Source organism: Eleutherodactylus coqui, chromosome 2, assembly GCF_035609145.1.
Source record: "Eleutherodactylus coqui strain aEleCoq1 chromosome 2, aEleCoq1.hap1, whole genome shotgun sequence".
In the NCBI taxonomy this organism is placed as follows: domain Eukaryota; kingdom Metazoa; phylum Chordata; class Amphibia; order Anura; family Eleutherodactylidae; genus Eleutherodactylus; species Eleutherodactylus coqui.
This window is the reverse complement of record NC_089838.1, coordinates 84,944,591-84,961,935: the sequence shown is the minus strand read 5'-3', so window position 1 is coordinate 84,961,935 and position 17,345 is coordinate 84,944,591. Positions and strand designations below refer to the sequence as shown.

Genomic DNA, 17,345 nt, shown 5'->3' with positions numbered 1-17,345 from the left:
GCAGCTCAATCCCATTCACTTGAATGGGATTAAGCCATGTGACCAACGAATGTGATGTCACAAGCCTGAGAAGAAGCTGCTACACTCAAAGGAACACGAAGATACTACTAATCAACTATTGATGACAGAATCATGGACTGGGTTGATCAGGAAAGTGCAATAGCTATAGTATATCTTTACTTTAGTAAAGCATTTGACAAAGTATCATAACACCCTTATTGAAAAATGACCAAATATGGAATTGACAAAGCAACTGTTAGGTGGTTTCACAACTCATTTAGGGATCATACTCAAACCATGGTTATAAATGGTTGCACATACAAGTGGAAGAATGTATCAAGTGGGGTACCACAAGGCTCTGTCCTAGGCCCAGTGTTGTTCAACATTTTTATAAATTACCTGAAGGAGGGAACTGAGGGGAAACTGATCACATTTGCTGACAACACAAAGCTAGGAGGGATGGCTAACACTGGAGAAGAGAGAGAGAGAATTTAAAAAGATCTGGACAAAATTGAACAGTGGGCGGCGACTAACAGATTGGTATTTAACAAGGAGAAATGCAAAGTCCTACATCTGGGCAAAAAAAAAGAAAAAAACACATACAGAATGAGAGAAATTGAGCTAAGCAGCAGCACATGTATAAAAGACTTGGGTATATTAATAGATTACAGACTGAACATGAGTCAACAGTGTGATGCAGCAGCAAAAAAGTCAAACACAATTTCTGGGAACGGTTAAAGGATCTGTGAATGTTTACCTTATAAAAAAGAAGGCTAAATAGCTGTCTACAAATATCTGAAGGGCTGTCACAGTGCAGAGGGATCAGCGGATTCTCATTTGCACAAGAAAAGACTAGAAGCTATGGGATGAAACTGAAAGGGAGGAGAAATAGATTAGATATTAGGCAAACCTTTTTGACAGTGAGGGTGATCAATGAATGGAACAGGAGTGGAGTGTTGAGTTCTCCTTCAGTGGAAGTCTTCAAACAAAGGCTGGACGGACATCTGTCTGGGATGATTTAGTGATCCTGCACTGAGCAGGGGGTTGGACCAGATGACCCTGGAGGTCCCTTCCAACTCTACCATTCTATGATTCTATAATCTGTCTATTGTCTTAGACAACCTATCCATGTTTCAGTAATAGGAGATATTTCTCCCTCAGTGGCCAGCACCAAATGCCACTGCACTTGTCCAGGTAGACACATCACATGGTCCCACGCTGATGCTGTGACATCATCCCAGACCCATGCATGTACCTGGTTCCTGTTGGCACCATGACATAAATGTAACAGTGTTCACAAGAAACCTAAGTAGAAGCCCTGCCCATAAGCTTACAGTCCATAAGTAATACAAGAAATCAAAATAAGAAGAAAGCAGCTTGGGATGTGTGATAGAAGTGATGTTGGAATGGTTGGGAAACTCATGTGGCTAGGTTATGTGCTTACAAGAAGAGGTAAACATTCAGAAACTGTTAGGGTTTTCAAGGTTGGAGAATGCTGGATGGAACAAGAAGGGACGTTCCAGAAGACAGGGGGAGGGACAAGTAGAGTCTTGTATCTAAGAGTGTGAGAAAGTGATTGAATTAAAGAAGAGGTTGTCATTGGCAAAGAGGAGATTGTGTATGGGATGATAACTGTGAATTATAGAAGAAGTGCAAGATGTAGCAGAAAAACATAGGGTTTAGTAAGCTAGACTGGGGAAATAGAGAAGAATAAGAAGAAGAACAAATAAGATATGGCCAAAAATGCATCCATAAAATGAAGTGTCGTTAGTATAACCGGGGCAATATGTAACCATCATATAGTGTTACAAATGTTGAAGATTGAAAAATAAAGCAAATAAGTCCTAAATCCCAGGGCTTATTATCTGAATGACTTGCAAAGCCTATTTTGCATATAGTTTCTGAGAAGTAGGAGCCTGAAAGATCTCAGAAGTCTCTCTATGATGGGAAAAGGGGATGGTATTTATACTATTAACTCTCAGTGAGGATTTAATAGGACCCATATGGATTTTCTTATCCTCAAACTTCAAAACCGCTTCCAGCCTCTCAGTAAATCAACAGTGACTGCTGTAATGACAACATATTAAACTGCAGACCGTCAGTCCATCCTATAAATATTCCCATGAACATCAGTGCTCCTTATTTTCTGGTGCACATTATATATCATTTCTATCTACAGTATGAAAGGGTGGTTTCACATCTGTGCTGGAATCTCCATTCTGAGGTTCTGTCGCAGATCTGGCACAAAATACCAGAAAAAAAAGTGCGGCATGCAGAGCTTGTTCTTCCGGTAAAATATCGAGTAGATGAGCGGAAACTGAACAGACCCCATTGTAGTTAATGGTTTCTGTTTGGTTCTGTCATATGACGGATCCATTCTGCCAGGAGATTTCCCATTCTTGCTTCCCGAACCGAGCAGGAAAACAGAACCCCCAACGCAGACGTCAAAGCAGCCTCAGACAAGTGGGCTTCATCAGAGACATAACTTGAAGCTTCTGGGCCCCAATGTTAAACCTGTAACAGGGCCCCCAACTCAAATGCTTTATTCATAGCACTGGGCTCCCTGTATGGAGAGGAGAGGCCTTATGGGCCCTCTAAGGCTCCTGGGCCTGGGTGCAACCGCATCCCCTGCATCCTCTATAGTTTCGCCAGTGGTCTTCATAAAGAGACATTCCTGAGTCTGAAGAGTCTGAGCAGGGAACATGAGAGCGGGCTGTTTACACGTGTGAGCCATAAAACAAAGTACTTTGTGTTTCAATCTTATGTAACAAAGACTGTTATCAGTAATAACTGCCTGGCGTTGACATGTTTATTATAGGGGGAAGTTGAGAAAATGCTCGCTATAATGGAACAAACTAACTACTGTCTGTGTTAAATGCACTTTTAGCTTTCTTTAATTTCCTTTAGTCTTTTAGTACTTTAACCCCTTACTCCCTGGTGTAACAGCATCACACATTTTATGGACAGTTCTACCAGTAATATTATGATACAGTTATGGCACGTTAAGTGTTAGACTGGTGGGGCTCGTCAGTCATTAGAACCCCAGTTCCTACCCCACCTCACGTGCAGAACAGAGTAGGTGCACACCGTACAATTCCATGGGAGTTACAGAAATAACCAAGTGTTCATACTAGGGTGGAATCACACAGCCGTACGTGTAACAAAGAACGCGGTAGCGCAATGTTTTTTTTTTCCCGCGCAGGAGTCTTTTTTGCACATGTCTTAGTGCATTTTACTGTACTTTTTGTGCTGTCGCAGATCGTTCACAGCAGTGCGGGTCACACCCATGCCTTGATTAAAAAGGCTGTACAGCCTAATTAGTTCCCAGTGTGTTGGTTCTTCCGCAAAATTGTGTAGCGCAATGAGCAACTACACGAGTATCAGGTGCACACATTTTTTCTTTTCTACGCGTGTAAAATACATGCGTAAGAACGCATAAAGTAAGGGATGGGTTCTACTATCTGTGTATTGTGCACGCAAATACATTCCTGTGAGTCCACCCTTAACTATTAATGGGCATTTTCCATGGTTGGTCCTCCAGTTAGGGCAAAAACACATGGGAGCATGCGCTAATTTGCTCACGGAGCGTATTAGCGCAAGAACCGTTTTTTGTTCTTTCAGACTATTCAAACTACGCACTGGTGTACATGAGTTTGAAAAAAAAGGAGAAAGATAGGTTCTGCCCTATCTTTCATGCACGTAGAAATTCTATGTACAAGAAAGATAGTGTGAGAAAAGATAGGACAGGCCCTTAGCAACATGCGATAATCCCAAAAGTAAAAATGAAACCATTGAAATCAATGGTTTTGTTTCAACCCATTTTGCGGGCGTAGTTTTCACGACCGCAAAACGGGACAAAAAACCTCCCATGTGTTTAAGTCCTCAATTAACAGACGGCTGTATAGTCAGCAGATATAAAAAAAAAGAATATTGGTTGCTTTTTGCTATGATTTATTAAATATGTTGTTTTAATGAAAACCCAACTTCATACGTCAATATATGTTCAGTCTCACATGGTACGTAGAAAAGTAACTCCCCTCCTAAACGGTATGGCCTGCGTTCTAACCATGAATGAATTATCCTGATTGCAGAGTATTAAGTTTATACCATTTTCTAGAGTTCTCTTACATATTCCGGGATGGTGTCAGTACCCAGCAAAGTTGGCAGGCACCGCTGCATATTCATAATGAAAACCCTACATGTTGGTGTTCTGTGCGACTCCTACCAGCGCCTCTATATTGCCTACATGCTGTGCAAAACTTTCAGGTCTCAAACTCTGCACCTGCCCTATAGATATTACTGCAGACACGTAATGTGAGGCTTCTGGGCCCCGATGCGAAACCTGTGACAGGGCCCCAACTATAATGCTTTATTCATAGTACTGGGCTCCCTATATGGAGAAGAGAGGCCTTTTGAGCTCCCTAAGGCTCCTGGGCCCGGGTGCAAGTGCATCCCTGCATCCCCTATAGTTATGCCACTCAGAGGCGTAACTTGAAGCTCCTGGGCCCCAATGCAAAACCTGTAACAGGGCCCCAACTATAATGCTTTATTCATAGTACTGGGCTCCCTATATGGAGAAGAGAGGCCTTATGGGCCCCCCAAGACTCCTGGGCCCGGGTGCAACCGCATCCCTGCATCCTCTATAGTTATGCCACTGGATATTAGTAAAAAGTCTGGATATTTTCTATGCCTAAATTCCATAATAATATTATATTACCCTTCTCAGACATGATGCACTGATATGTCTTTCCTTATCTCTTGCGCTATATGTATATATTCTTGCTGTTCCAAATTTATTGTAAGTGTTCGAGCTGCTCGAAGAGTTACAGGTCACAACATTTGTGTAATCGGCTAAATTCCTTTATTCCTCTGAAAGACATGAGTATTTATAGTTTTCAAACAATAAACTGAGTCGACACCGTACTCATAAACATGCATAGCTTCTTACAATCCTATCAATAGTATTGGTCATTAAACCTTAACAGTAGTAGTGATATCAATAGTTTAGGTAGGAATTCCTTCTACCTATAAGTCCACTCAACCCAGGCTAGGAGAATGAAAAGCCAAAAATGTATTCTTTTTTGTTTAAAACAATTATTTGGATTGTACCCACGGCAGAAAAACCCACGTTAACGCATTTGGGGCGTTGCACAGCACCCTTAGACGTATAATGACAGCTAGCTTTTTGTTCTATCGTTGAAATTCACATAATTGTTTTTAAACTAAAAAGAATAAAGGTTTTGCTTTCACATCTCCAAGCCTGGGTTGAGCGGGCTTTTTCTACAATTTACACAACATAATACTACATATTGCCGCCATCATTCGATTCAGATGATAATAAAGAGCATCGATAATCATTATGGAAGTGTTTATACATTGTTTGGGACACCCTTTATATGTCTTTAATTAGATATAGGCATTAAAACCTTTCTAAAAGATTTCTGTCTAGATTTACCAGGGACCAAAAATATGACCATGTGAATGGACATTGAAATCTCTGTTACTTCCTGCTGCTTTTCCCTGTGGAGAGTCAATATTGCAGCAATTATATCACCATGGAGAACATAGTCACCAGTGACCACAGCCACTAACAATGTCAGTCGGACTCCTTTGACACTTTGTTTTGCTTTTTATTGTGTCTTGCTTTGGTCATTACCCTGTTTTCACTTCTTTAAATAGTTCGTCTTATTTATTTTTGGATTCGGTTGACATTGGTTCAAGTTTCCATAAGAAAATATTTGGCGTCATTTACTCATGTTACATGAGATTTGATTTTTAAATATTCTGAAATCGCATTAAAAACTGATTAATGAATAAATAAAGACAGGACGAGTTTTAAGAAATCCCTACTTGGACTTTTTATTAAATTGTCACAGCAAAACATTAATAATTCTTGGAGTTTTTCTCGTAAGAGCAGATAAGGACAAGTCACATTGCAGGAAACCTCCTGGTGTTACTAACGTTCAATCCTTTATTCAGGTCTTCCTTTCTAAGAAGCTCAGGATATCCTTAAGAAGGAGTTCAACACTTGCAGGATATTGTGATAGTGTGTCTGCAATCTAACATTTAGGAATCTTTACCCCTGTACATACTCCTTGCTTCCTCCATACAAGCTAACAGATCTTGAGTTGACTTGAGATATCATAGAGTACATGAAACTGTTTAAGATCAATGTCCCCTATAGGTGATGGACACTCTGCATGATCTGTAACATAGACTGCTTCCTGCTTCCAAGTAACAGAATTGAAATGAATGAAGAAACGATAACCACACTAATCACACATTAAAGGAATTGTCCAGTTTTAGAATTAAAGGATTTGCAATACACAAAAATGATTGTCCAGGAATCAAAACAAAAGAAAACAAAGGGCTAAAACATGCAGGAATCAAAAGACAAGAGACTTGGCGTTATGTATAAAACTTCTACTACTCTCCTGTTGCTGGTAGTCAGAGCCAGATGTCCTTTACTAGAATCACTGGAGCATGTGGTCACATGACTGCTGCATGTGATGTCATCATGTACATTGTGTGTTTTTAACTAATACATTAGTATGTTTTTAATTCTTCCATTCCCTACAGAGTACTAGAATACAACTTTAATGGTGCTTTCTCACAAAATGAAGTTAACCATATCCACAAGATAGGGTATAGCGCACTGATCGCTACAGGTCCCACAGCTGAGGCACATGCCAATCATGACAATGTGGTCTGGAAAGCCTCTGCATAAAGGGGTTGTCCAGTTACTGGACAACATGCCCCCTGTAGCACCTACTATGCTAAATAAAGAAACGGGGCAGTACTTGTTCTCTGCTGCCACAATCCAGCGCTGTAGCCCTGCCATGGTTCTGGAGTTTGATGTGGCAGATGATGTCATTGGAAGTCAGGTAGCCGCTGCAACCAATCAAAGGCTGCAACATTACTGTTCCAAACTCCTGGAATGCCCAGGTCGTGAGTACTGATGCCAAGAGAATGTGTGGTGATGCTACCACCTCTGATTGGCTGCAGCAGTCACCTGATTTCTGATGACATCATCTGCCACAACAAACACCAGGACCATGATGGGGCTACAGCGCTGGATTGTGGTAGCAGAGGATGGGTAAGTACTGCTCCTTTTCTTATTGTAGCACAGTGGGCGCAATAGGGACATGTTTTCCAGTAACCAGACAACCCCTTTAAGTCACAAAATGTGCCTAATGTAACCAGCGTAACAGTTTTGCCAATGTAGAGATACAGTAAAACAGAACAAAACTGAATGAACTTGTTTTCATCTGTTTTTAGGGCTTTTGCTGGAGCTACAGTTCATGATTGCTTCAACTGGCTGTCTGTGCTGGTGTTACTACCCCTAGAGGTGGCCACTGGTTACCTTCACCATGTCACTGGCCTGGTCGTCACTACTTTGAAGATTCAGAGTGGTAAGGATGCCCCGGCATTGCTCACAGTTATCACAGAGCCATTAACCAAGGTCATCATTCAGGTACGTATTGCTCTTCAATGGGAAACCCTTGGGCTCCTAATGGTGCCCGGGCTTCAGACACTACATAATAGTGACTCACATGCTGATTTCAGTGGTTTGTCACTTATGATGATCAGTACAGCAATTCTGGAAAACTTACATTTCAAAGTTTGCAGCGCCCAACAGAACTGAGTGCAAAGAGATTCCTTAAAGGGCTTTTCCAGCAAGTATTACTCATGACCTATTCTCAGCACAAGTCATCAATAGTTGATCAGCTGAGATTCGCCATTTGGGACTCCAGGTGATTAGCTGTTCAGGTCGTCGCTGTCAGTGCTAAAACACACAGGAAGCGGAAGCAGATCACTTGTGTCTAGTCACCGACGCATAGCTCTCATTGATTTTAATGGAAGGAGTTGGAGCACTCTGCTTCCATTCTGTACCCTTGTGTTGTGGCACTGACAGCGGGCGTCTGAACAGCTGATCGTCTGAGGTTCCTGAGCGGCGGACCCCAGCTGATCAACTATTGATCACCGCTATATAGTGAACATTATTGTCAGAACATAGGGGGACAGAAACATGACAGAGAGGAAAAAACGCTTGATGAACTGAAATGAAAACACAAAGGAGTTGTGATATTGGACAGAGAGCATTAGGGATGTGTTCCCACGTGGCGTTTTTTTGTGTCGGTTTTCAACCGCAATTAAGAACCACATCAAAAAAATGAATTCGGTCTTCAGAAACTACATGTGTTGTTTTGTTTTTTTTAAAATAGCATGTATTGTTAAAAACCGTATGCGTTTTTTAAAATTCATTTTTTAACCTCTTAAGGGCTAAGCATGGTAACTATATGGTGCTTGGTCCTGGGATTAAAGCCTTTACTGCTATAATCAAGCAGGAGCAGGTCGGGTTTTCAGCTGCCAGACACAGCCGAGGACCCAGAGGAGAAGGTTGGAGGGTTTTTAACCCCTTCTGCCTTCTCCTTTCCTGACCACATAGCGCTCAGTGCTAAAAGCCCTGTCTTTTCTTGTCCATAAAATTCATGGCTGAGAATCCAAATAGGGAAAATTAAACCACTAAAATCAATTGAAATCAGTGGTTTTCTTTTGTCCAGTTATGCAGCCGTGATTATTAGGGCTGCAAAACAACACAAAAAGACGTTCATGTGTTTAAGCCCTGAGACTGAAGCTGGTCCATTGTCATAGATTTCTATGGGCTGGAACACTGAAATATTTTTTTTGCATTTTGCTATTTCTACTGTGGAACAGCTAAATGGAATACAAAACATTGGTGTGAAAAGGCTCTAAGTAGTAGCAATCTTTCTTACAGTTTCTCCACCCTCAGGCCTCTTTTCCATGAGCGTATAGCAGCCTGCCATTTTCACAGTCAGCTGATATATGCTGTGATCTGGTGCATTGGATTCCAATACATCAGATCACATGGCCGTATTCCCACGACGTAAAAGCGCCCATCAAGCTAATATAGCGCCAAGCGTTTTTACCTTGGGCCCAAAAGATAGTCCTGGAATTATCTTTTGGGCCGGAATACGTCGGCCACTGCATGGGCTCCTATGGGAGCCAATGACAGCGTCCGGAGAAGGGAGGGAGTTTAGCAGCGTGACTGTTAAACTCTCTCCGTATTCTCTCCTCCCTCCGGCCTAGTTGCAGTGGGAGGGAGCAGGACAGGGCACAGCTAAGCGCCGACCCGCCACGCCTCCTCCTATTGCTGGCTGCAGACAAGGGGTGGGACAGGGGCGGAGCCCCTTGTCCCCAGCCAGCAATGGGAGAAGGCGGGACAGGATGGCACTTAGCTCCACCCCTGTCTCGCCCCCTCCCATTGCAATCAGACAGCGGGTAGAAGAGAGGAGGTGAGCTGGCAAGGGAGAGGGAAGGGGCGACGGCATGGCAGCCTTGGCGTATATGCATCGGGGCCCATGCTGTCTGAATGGGTGCACAAATATTAAATGTGTGCGCCCGTTCATGAGCTTTTACGCCCCAGATGGTAGCATATATCGGCCGGCTGTGAAAACGGCGGCCGATATATGCTAATGAAAAAGATCCCCCCGGCTAACTTCACACAGGCGAGAAAATCATGCAATATTTGTGCATTGCAAGATGCATAAATCTCACACAAATATGAACCGCATTCTTTTGAATGGAATCGTATACATGAGCGATTTTTTTAATTTTCCGGCATGTCATATCTTTGGCCGTTGCCTTGGAACGTATCACCCATTGTTTTCAAAGCATTACACGGCGTACAAGCGGCAAACAAGTGCGATGCAAGGTTTTCCACTGAAAATAATGGGAAACACTCCACAATCCTAGAAGCCGCGGCGGAGGGTCGCTACTTCCCTAAAGTGATGCAAGGTGTTTTTGACACAAAAACGTCTCGCATCCACAGGAAAAGTGCACATTGGCAAGCGCGATATTGAGCCGAGTTTCACAACCCGATATAGCACTTGCTGTGTGACACGTATGTGCGTAGTGAACAAGGTTGATTTGCCTGCGTACTTTTTTGGGCACTCAGGGCCTGTTTATATTTGAGCGACACCCTCCCACCCTGAGTTAAAAGGCTATTTAGCCTAATGAGGTCCAGATATCCTCTCTTCTTCAAGGAGCACATTGTGCATTTGCACACCTACCATTGACACTTATGGGGACTTTTGCTGCACAAATACGCAGAAAGATAGATCAGGTCCTATTTTTAGTGTACAACTGAAATATGTGTAAAATAATTGTTTATGTGAAAGACCCTATTCACATCAATGGTTTCTATTCTCTGCGTGTTGCGCGTATATTTAACACGCACAAAAATACGTGAAAATACGTCCAGCTGAAGAAGCCCCAGCAACGCACAGAGAATAGAACCCATTGATTTTAACGGGTTTGTTCCCATGAACAGTTTTTACACTTGCATTCCATGCGCACACAAAAAAGAAGGACCTGCTCTATTTTCCTGTGTATTTGCACATCAAGTAACCCAGAGAAATCTGCGCAAATACGCAATCAATACCTGGGCAAAACCACAGGGGAAAAAACACATCTGAACCTCATTGGGCTAAATGGCCTTGTAAATTAGGATGGGGGTGTTTTGCGCGCACATATGAACTTGGCATGCATGTGCAAATATCTCGCATTGGGGTAGGCATGTTTGTGCATACGGTTATCTACAGAAGTCCTTATAGAAACATAAAGCCAGGAAGTAAAAGTTTTCATCCTGCTCCCTGACTTAATAATCTTTACTTTATGACCTGGTGGATCGTGATCAGAAGTTGAAGATTTGCACCCACACAAGTACATGGCACCTCTGTCCTATTTACTATATATGTCTATGGGTTTATTTATTTACTTTTAGCTAGACAAGACGGTCATCACTGGCATCGCAACTGGGGATGAGGGCTTTCGCAACAAGAGCTTGATCAAAGTCTTGTGCCAAGAAAAGATTCCACAGGTAAGGCCGTGCAAAGAAGTTGGCTCTATTTATGTCATCATAAAAAGTCCATATAATTTTACAGCTTATATGATTTTATTCGGAAGAACAGAAAAGAATGGCATCTATCAATCATGGCAGTTATCTAAAGGCAACAGATAATGTGGGCGCAAACTAGATATAAGAAACTAACCGACTACAATGTCTTCCATCTTATATTCATAAGCTAGATAGAAGAGAGAAAAAGGGAATAAAGCAAAATGAAGAAAAAAATAGGCGGAAGGCAAACTATACAGTAGCCAAAGCTACTTGAAATACTGTGAAACAGAAACGTTATCATAGATTAATAAAGTGTGCCTGTTTAATCAAATTAGGAAAGTGGGAAAGCTTCTAATGGGAGCCAGGTTTTAAAAAACAGCATTGGGGCTTATTCACACAAGCGTATTTTCAGTCCGTGAATGTGTAATTGACTGCATACGGACAGCACACAGACCCACTAAAGTCACACATGCAAATTTATAAATGGACCCATGTTCTCTGTAAAAAAAAAAAAAAATCACTGCATGTTCAATTCTGGTTCATTTTCACAGACCATAACCGGCCATTCAAGTGGGCAGAAAAAACTGGGCACACATCGAGGACATGGGCTTTTTTTTTCATTGATTATTGCTAAGTAGAGATGAGCGAACGCGTTCGTCCGAGCTTGATATTCGTGCGAATATTAGGGTGTTCGGGATGTTCGTTATTCGTAACGAACACCATGCGGTGTTCTGGTTAATTTAACTTTCTTCCCTGAGACGTTAGCGCTTTTTTTTGGCCAATATAAAGACAGGGAAGGCATTACAACTTCCCCCTGCAACGTTTAAGCCCTATACCACCCCCCTGCTGTGAGTGGCTGGGGAGATAAGGTGTCACCCGAGTATTGAAATCTGCCCCTCCCGCGGCTCGCTATGGATGCATTCTATATGCGCTCAATGGGGCCAGCGGCAGCAGCGCTGACCCCATTGAGAACATATAGAAGACAAATCCTTCTTCTCTGGCACAGCTGTAACAGCTGTAGCAGAGAAGAACGATGTTTGCCCATTGAATTCAATGGAGCGGCAATACAGCATGTTCCACTGAATGCAATGGGCTGCCGGCGATCGCAGGATGAATGGTCGGAAAGGGGTTAAATATATAACCCCTTTCCTGCAATTCATCCAGAAATGTGTTACACTAAAAATATATACCGGCGTATAAGGCGACGGGGCGTATAAGACGACCCCCCAACTGTCACCTTATACGCCGGTAATACAGTGGAGCAAAGAATAAAAATCATTACTTACGTTTTTAGATGATCTGCGGCGCTCCTGCAGGCTGTCACTCCCTCCTGGTCCACGGCAGAGTATTGCTTTCTCCACGAAAGACTTTAAATCCCTGCCTCCAGAAAGACACGTGCCTTCAGCCAATCACAGCCAATGACAATGATGTCATTGAATGGCTGTGATTGGCTGTGTTTCTGGAGGCGGGGATTTCAAGGCTTGAAATCCCCGCCTCCAGAAACACAGCCAATCACAGCCATTCAATGACATCATTGTCATTGGCTGTGATTGGCTGAAGGCACGTGTCTTTCTGGAGGCAGGGATTTAAAGTCTTTCGTGGAGAAAGCAATACTCTGCCGTGGACCAGGAGGGAGTGACAGCCTGCAGGAGCGCCGCAGATCATCTAAAAACGTAAGTAATGATTTTTATTCTTTGCTCCACTGTATTACCGGCGTATAAGGTGACAGTTGGGGGGTCGTCTTATACGCCCCGTCGCCTTATACGCCGGTATATATTTTTAGTGTAACACATTTCTGGATGAATTGCAGGAAAGGGGTTATATATTTAACCCCTTTCCGACCATTCATCCTGCGATCGCCGGCAGCCCATTGCATTCAGTGGAACATGCTGTATTGCCGCTCCATTGAATTCAATGGGCAAACATCGTTCTTCTCTGCTACAGCTGTTACAGCTGTGCCAGAGGAGGACGATCTTTATGCTGACAGTGGGGGGGGGGGGGGCACTCTTGCCGCTATTGTGGCTTAATAGTGGGACCTGTGAACTTGAGATGCAGCCCACCATGTAGCCCCTCGCCTGCCCTATCCGTCACTGTGTCATTCCCATCACTTTCCTGAATTGCCCAGATTTTCACACATGAAAACCTTAGCGAGCATCGGCGAAATACAAAAATGTTCTGGTCGCCCATTGACTTCAATGGGGTTCGTTGTTCGAAACGAACCCTCGAGCATCACGGGAAGTTCGTTCCGAATAACGAACACCCGAACATTTTGGTGTTCGCTCATCTCTATTGCTAAGTAAATTGGGCCTCCTTCAGTTTTTTATTTGCATGCAAAAAAAAAAATGGATGACACGAGGATCTCACAAGGACGTAAAAAAATGGAAACATGCAACACATATGGATGGATATACACACGTATTAAAAATGATCCATTTTGTACCTAAAATGTACATGCTCATATAATTAAGGGCTTAAAGGTGTAGTGATCTGCCACCTCCATATTTGCCGTTTGCATAACTTGATGGAGTTGGTCCACCCATTGGAATCGAGTTGGAGAAAGGATCTCAATAACCAGAAATTGATATTCTTATAGCCATTAAGAAACTGTGTAATAAGCCAAAAAGGAAGTCTTGGATAGCAAAGCAAGTAAAGAGCATTAATTGTTATAGAGCGTACTAATAAAATCTGATCTGATGGTTATCTAAGTCACAATTATAGACAAACACAATCTAGCTAAACTAATAACAGACAAACTGGTTTGCCAGTTTTGCCTCTTATTGAGTAAACATCCACAGTGCAGAGAGATGTTTGGTGTTGGTCTGCAGTCTTCTTCTTCCTCCAAACATAGCATTGTACATGTGTGCTTAAAAATTTCCACTTTTTTCTAATCTGTCCTTAAAACAGAGAAGCATTGTAGGACATCCAGGAGGTCTCAGGCAAACTTGAAGAGGGACGCAATCATTTGTTTGGGTAGAGGCAGCTTTCTTTATGGTGTCTTTCCATGAACATGATTCCGTATGTCCACTACTGTTACCCTTCGGTTCTTTCTCACCTCTTTCAGGATTACCAGTTGTACTCTTAGGGCTTAGTCACACGGGTGCATCGGCACCCATGTGACTGCGGACTTACTCCAGGAAGAAGACGGCTGTACTTCAAGACGCACGACTCCCCGCAGCGCTGAAGAAAGAACACATGACCGGCAACGAAACCGGTCACATGTTCTTTCTTCCAGCGCTGCAGAGAGACGTCCGTCCTGAAGTGTAGCCGTCTTCTTCCTGCAGTAACACGGGCGCCGATGCGCCTGTGTGACTAAGCCTTTAGAGTGATCTTAAGAAAATGTCCACTCCTATGTAGTAGAAATAGTTCAAAATTTATCTAAATAATCTGTAGATAATAATTTGTCTTACCGTGGGCTGATGTACACAGTTCATCAATGCCTTTTAAGCATTTTCCAGTTACATGCATCTCTAAACCACATCTTCTGAAAGTTCTTTGTATTGAGGCATGGTTCACACTAACAAATCTTTCATATCAAAAAGGGATTGGTCAGAACCAGGCTTTGTGCGCCTTTATTTAATGGCAAAGCACTTATAAAACTCACACTGATATTATCTCCTTATTTGAAACATCATTTGCTAATTAGCTCTTGAAGAAGCAATTAACACAAAGGTTCACTTATGGCCCTTTTACACAGAGTGACTATTGAGTGGGCATTCCGGCAATAATCGCTCCTGTGCTCTCACACAGGAGTGAGGATTGCTCAGTGAATGGAGGTGGAGCATACCAAAAGGATCTCCAGCCGACCCACCTCCATTCACAGTAAACAGACCGATCATAATTAGATTTTTATGCCTATAAGAATTGAATGACGAATGAATTATCCTTCACGTTCAGTCGCTGTGGGCATTTACACTGAACGATTACCATTCCGATTCCCATTTTTCACAGAAAGGGTTTAGTCTATCCCTCTTAAAACATAACTTTTATTGCTAAAAAATATATAAAAAGGATTTTTTGGATCCTAAAACAGACACAGATATAAACAAAAAGATTTAATAGATCGTGACCCCCGTAATGTCCCGGAAAATGTGAATCAAATCCGGTATCTGGGAAGAGGATTTTGCAAGAAAAAGCCCCCTTAACGGGTAAGTAGGCCCTATAACCCAGTATCCATACAGTCTTTTATTGGCTGGGAAACCTTCAGGGGTCACTTTAGAACGGTCAAGTTCCTAGCTTGTATATACTTATTAATAGAGAGACAGCTAACAAGCTAATCAAGGGAAGAGGTTGTGCTGCAAAAAACAGTGCACAGTTTCCTCTTATATATGTCGCTGTCTAATTATCCACTTATCTTGGGTCATAGCCACCAGCCAACCACAGAGGCTGATTTTTGCCCCAGTGTGAACCCTGCCTAAGGGTATTTCTATGTAACATATAGGGTATGGAGACTCTTCATTGATTCATCGAAGGCAAGCCTGAAATCGGTTTTAATTCATAATGGCAATATCGGGCCTTCAGTACTACTTTTTTATGCTGTAGATATGAAGGTATCTTATTACAGTATGAAAACAATTTTAACTGCTATATGACAAATATATTGTTGGAATATCTGTGGTGATCTAAAAGTTATTGGTTTATTGGTGGGCATGCATTGCAGGTTTACCAAATATATGTGCTTACTTTGTTCATGGGATAGGCGTGCCACTGGAAGCCATTATTCAAGAACTCAGTGGCCTACAAGAGATGAATATGTGCCAGGAAAGAGGAATGTCAAACAATGCCTCTTGTGAACAGGAACAATGTGTACTTACCACCTCTTCACATCAAGCTTGGTCTGATGAAGAATTTTGTGAAAGCTTTGCAGAAAGGTTCACAAGGTTTCTAATATGTAATACAATAAATCATGGTTGCATCTCACAACCAGCAGCACACGCTCTGCCGCACAAGAAATCCAAAAATAATAAGTCAGCACACAAAGGTTTCATTAAAAAAAAAATTATCTAGATTCTATTCAGTACAATTAAAAAGACGTTACAGTACAATAGAGATGAGTCTCCAATGTGCAGCAGACAAGCGGAAGGAAGGCATACAACATCTCAAGTTCAAAGAATTAAACATATGCTCAAAAATACTTATATGCAAAATTATATCAACAAACATTTAGTTGTATAAAATGACACATCAAGCATACAAAGCATTGAATCTATACATATAAGCAGCAGTACGTAATGTATAAAGCCCACCTTACCACCTGCACCCTGACACATGTTTAGCCCCGAGCTTCCTCATTGGGTACCTAGGTTTCTAATATCTATCTTAATTATGCAGAAATGTATCAATTACTTTCTGTTATAAAGAAAATTGTTGCAGTGAATGAAGAAATCCTGTTCATTTTAAAGGCTTCAACTGCTTTTTCTTGCAACTATATATTGTGCGTCGTGCCTGTATTATTACACCCTCTCTAGCAAAGATCAGATACATCTGGGGATATATGAAGCAAAGGTGAGGGGGTTGAATATTAGCAGGTCAAAATATTTAAATTTGTTTCCTGGAGATTACATTAAATGGAAATTTTATGTGTAAGGGAAAAAGAAGAGTCTCACTTTGGTGCTGGAATGGTATAACCCAATTGTGGTAGCAGGTAATGTGAATGATATGACTCTTCCATGATAATAAAGAACATAATACTGTACACTGTTAATCCTATGGTATTACATTTTTATCTATATTTCCTTAGGTGTTAATGAACACATCCTTGAAAGGACCTGAGAACTATAACACCTCCGGGCTGTATTGGCAGGACGGGATTATCACATGGACTGGAGACAACAACTCTATTCTTGAGGAAGCAGAAAGATGTGAGTGAATAGTCCCCATTATGAAGATACAACAGTCCCATATACTAGATAGGACAGGCACTGTAGCGATTTTGGCAATAGGCCACACGTACAACTTTCTAACCAGGAACAAAGAAGTTTATTGTTCTGCATCAATTACTGAATTTAAATGATGCTATCAAAGTTATAGCATCATTCTACCAAACTAAAAGAATACTGATATTTTTCTTTCCCAGGTAATCATTTGTTTGTAAATTTGCATTTGCCCGACCTGGCAGTGGGCCTAATCCTCCTGGCTGGATCACTTATCACATTGTGTACATGCTTAGTGTTGCTGGTAAAAATTCTCAATTCTATTCTAAAGGGTCAGGTTGCCAAGGCCATCAAGAAGGTCATTAATACAGGTAAGAGTGGAAGAGAAATATAAAAAAGTGGTATACATATAACCAGTGTTGCTCCATAGTGTTCCTGCATAGGGAAACATATTAAAAGGAGTAGAGAGTCAGAGTGCAGCAGTGACCATGTCTAGTGCCAAAAGGACCCGCTTTGTCGCTGCTGCTTGAGGCAGTGATCAGCAGCCTCTGTGG

General features: G+C 42.0%; 1 protein-coding gene across 1 annotated transcript in view; it reads left to right on the top strand.

The window, feature by feature from the left end:
* Positions 1-17,345, top strand: part of SLC34A1 (solute carrier family 34 member 1) — a 44,449-nt gene that overhangs the window by 13,943 nt on the left and 13,161 nt on the right. Inside the window, exons 6-9 of the mRNA XM_066589270.1 lie at positions 7,279-7,474; positions 10,808-10,903; positions 16,659-16,779; positions 16,995-17,162. Coding sequence (XP_066445367.1) covers positions 7,279-7,474; positions 10,808-10,903; positions 16,659-16,779; positions 16,995-17,162 — 581 coding nt within the window. The remainder of the gene's footprint in view (positions 1-7,278; positions 7,475-10,807; positions 10,904-16,658; positions 16,780-16,994; positions 17,163-17,345) is intronic.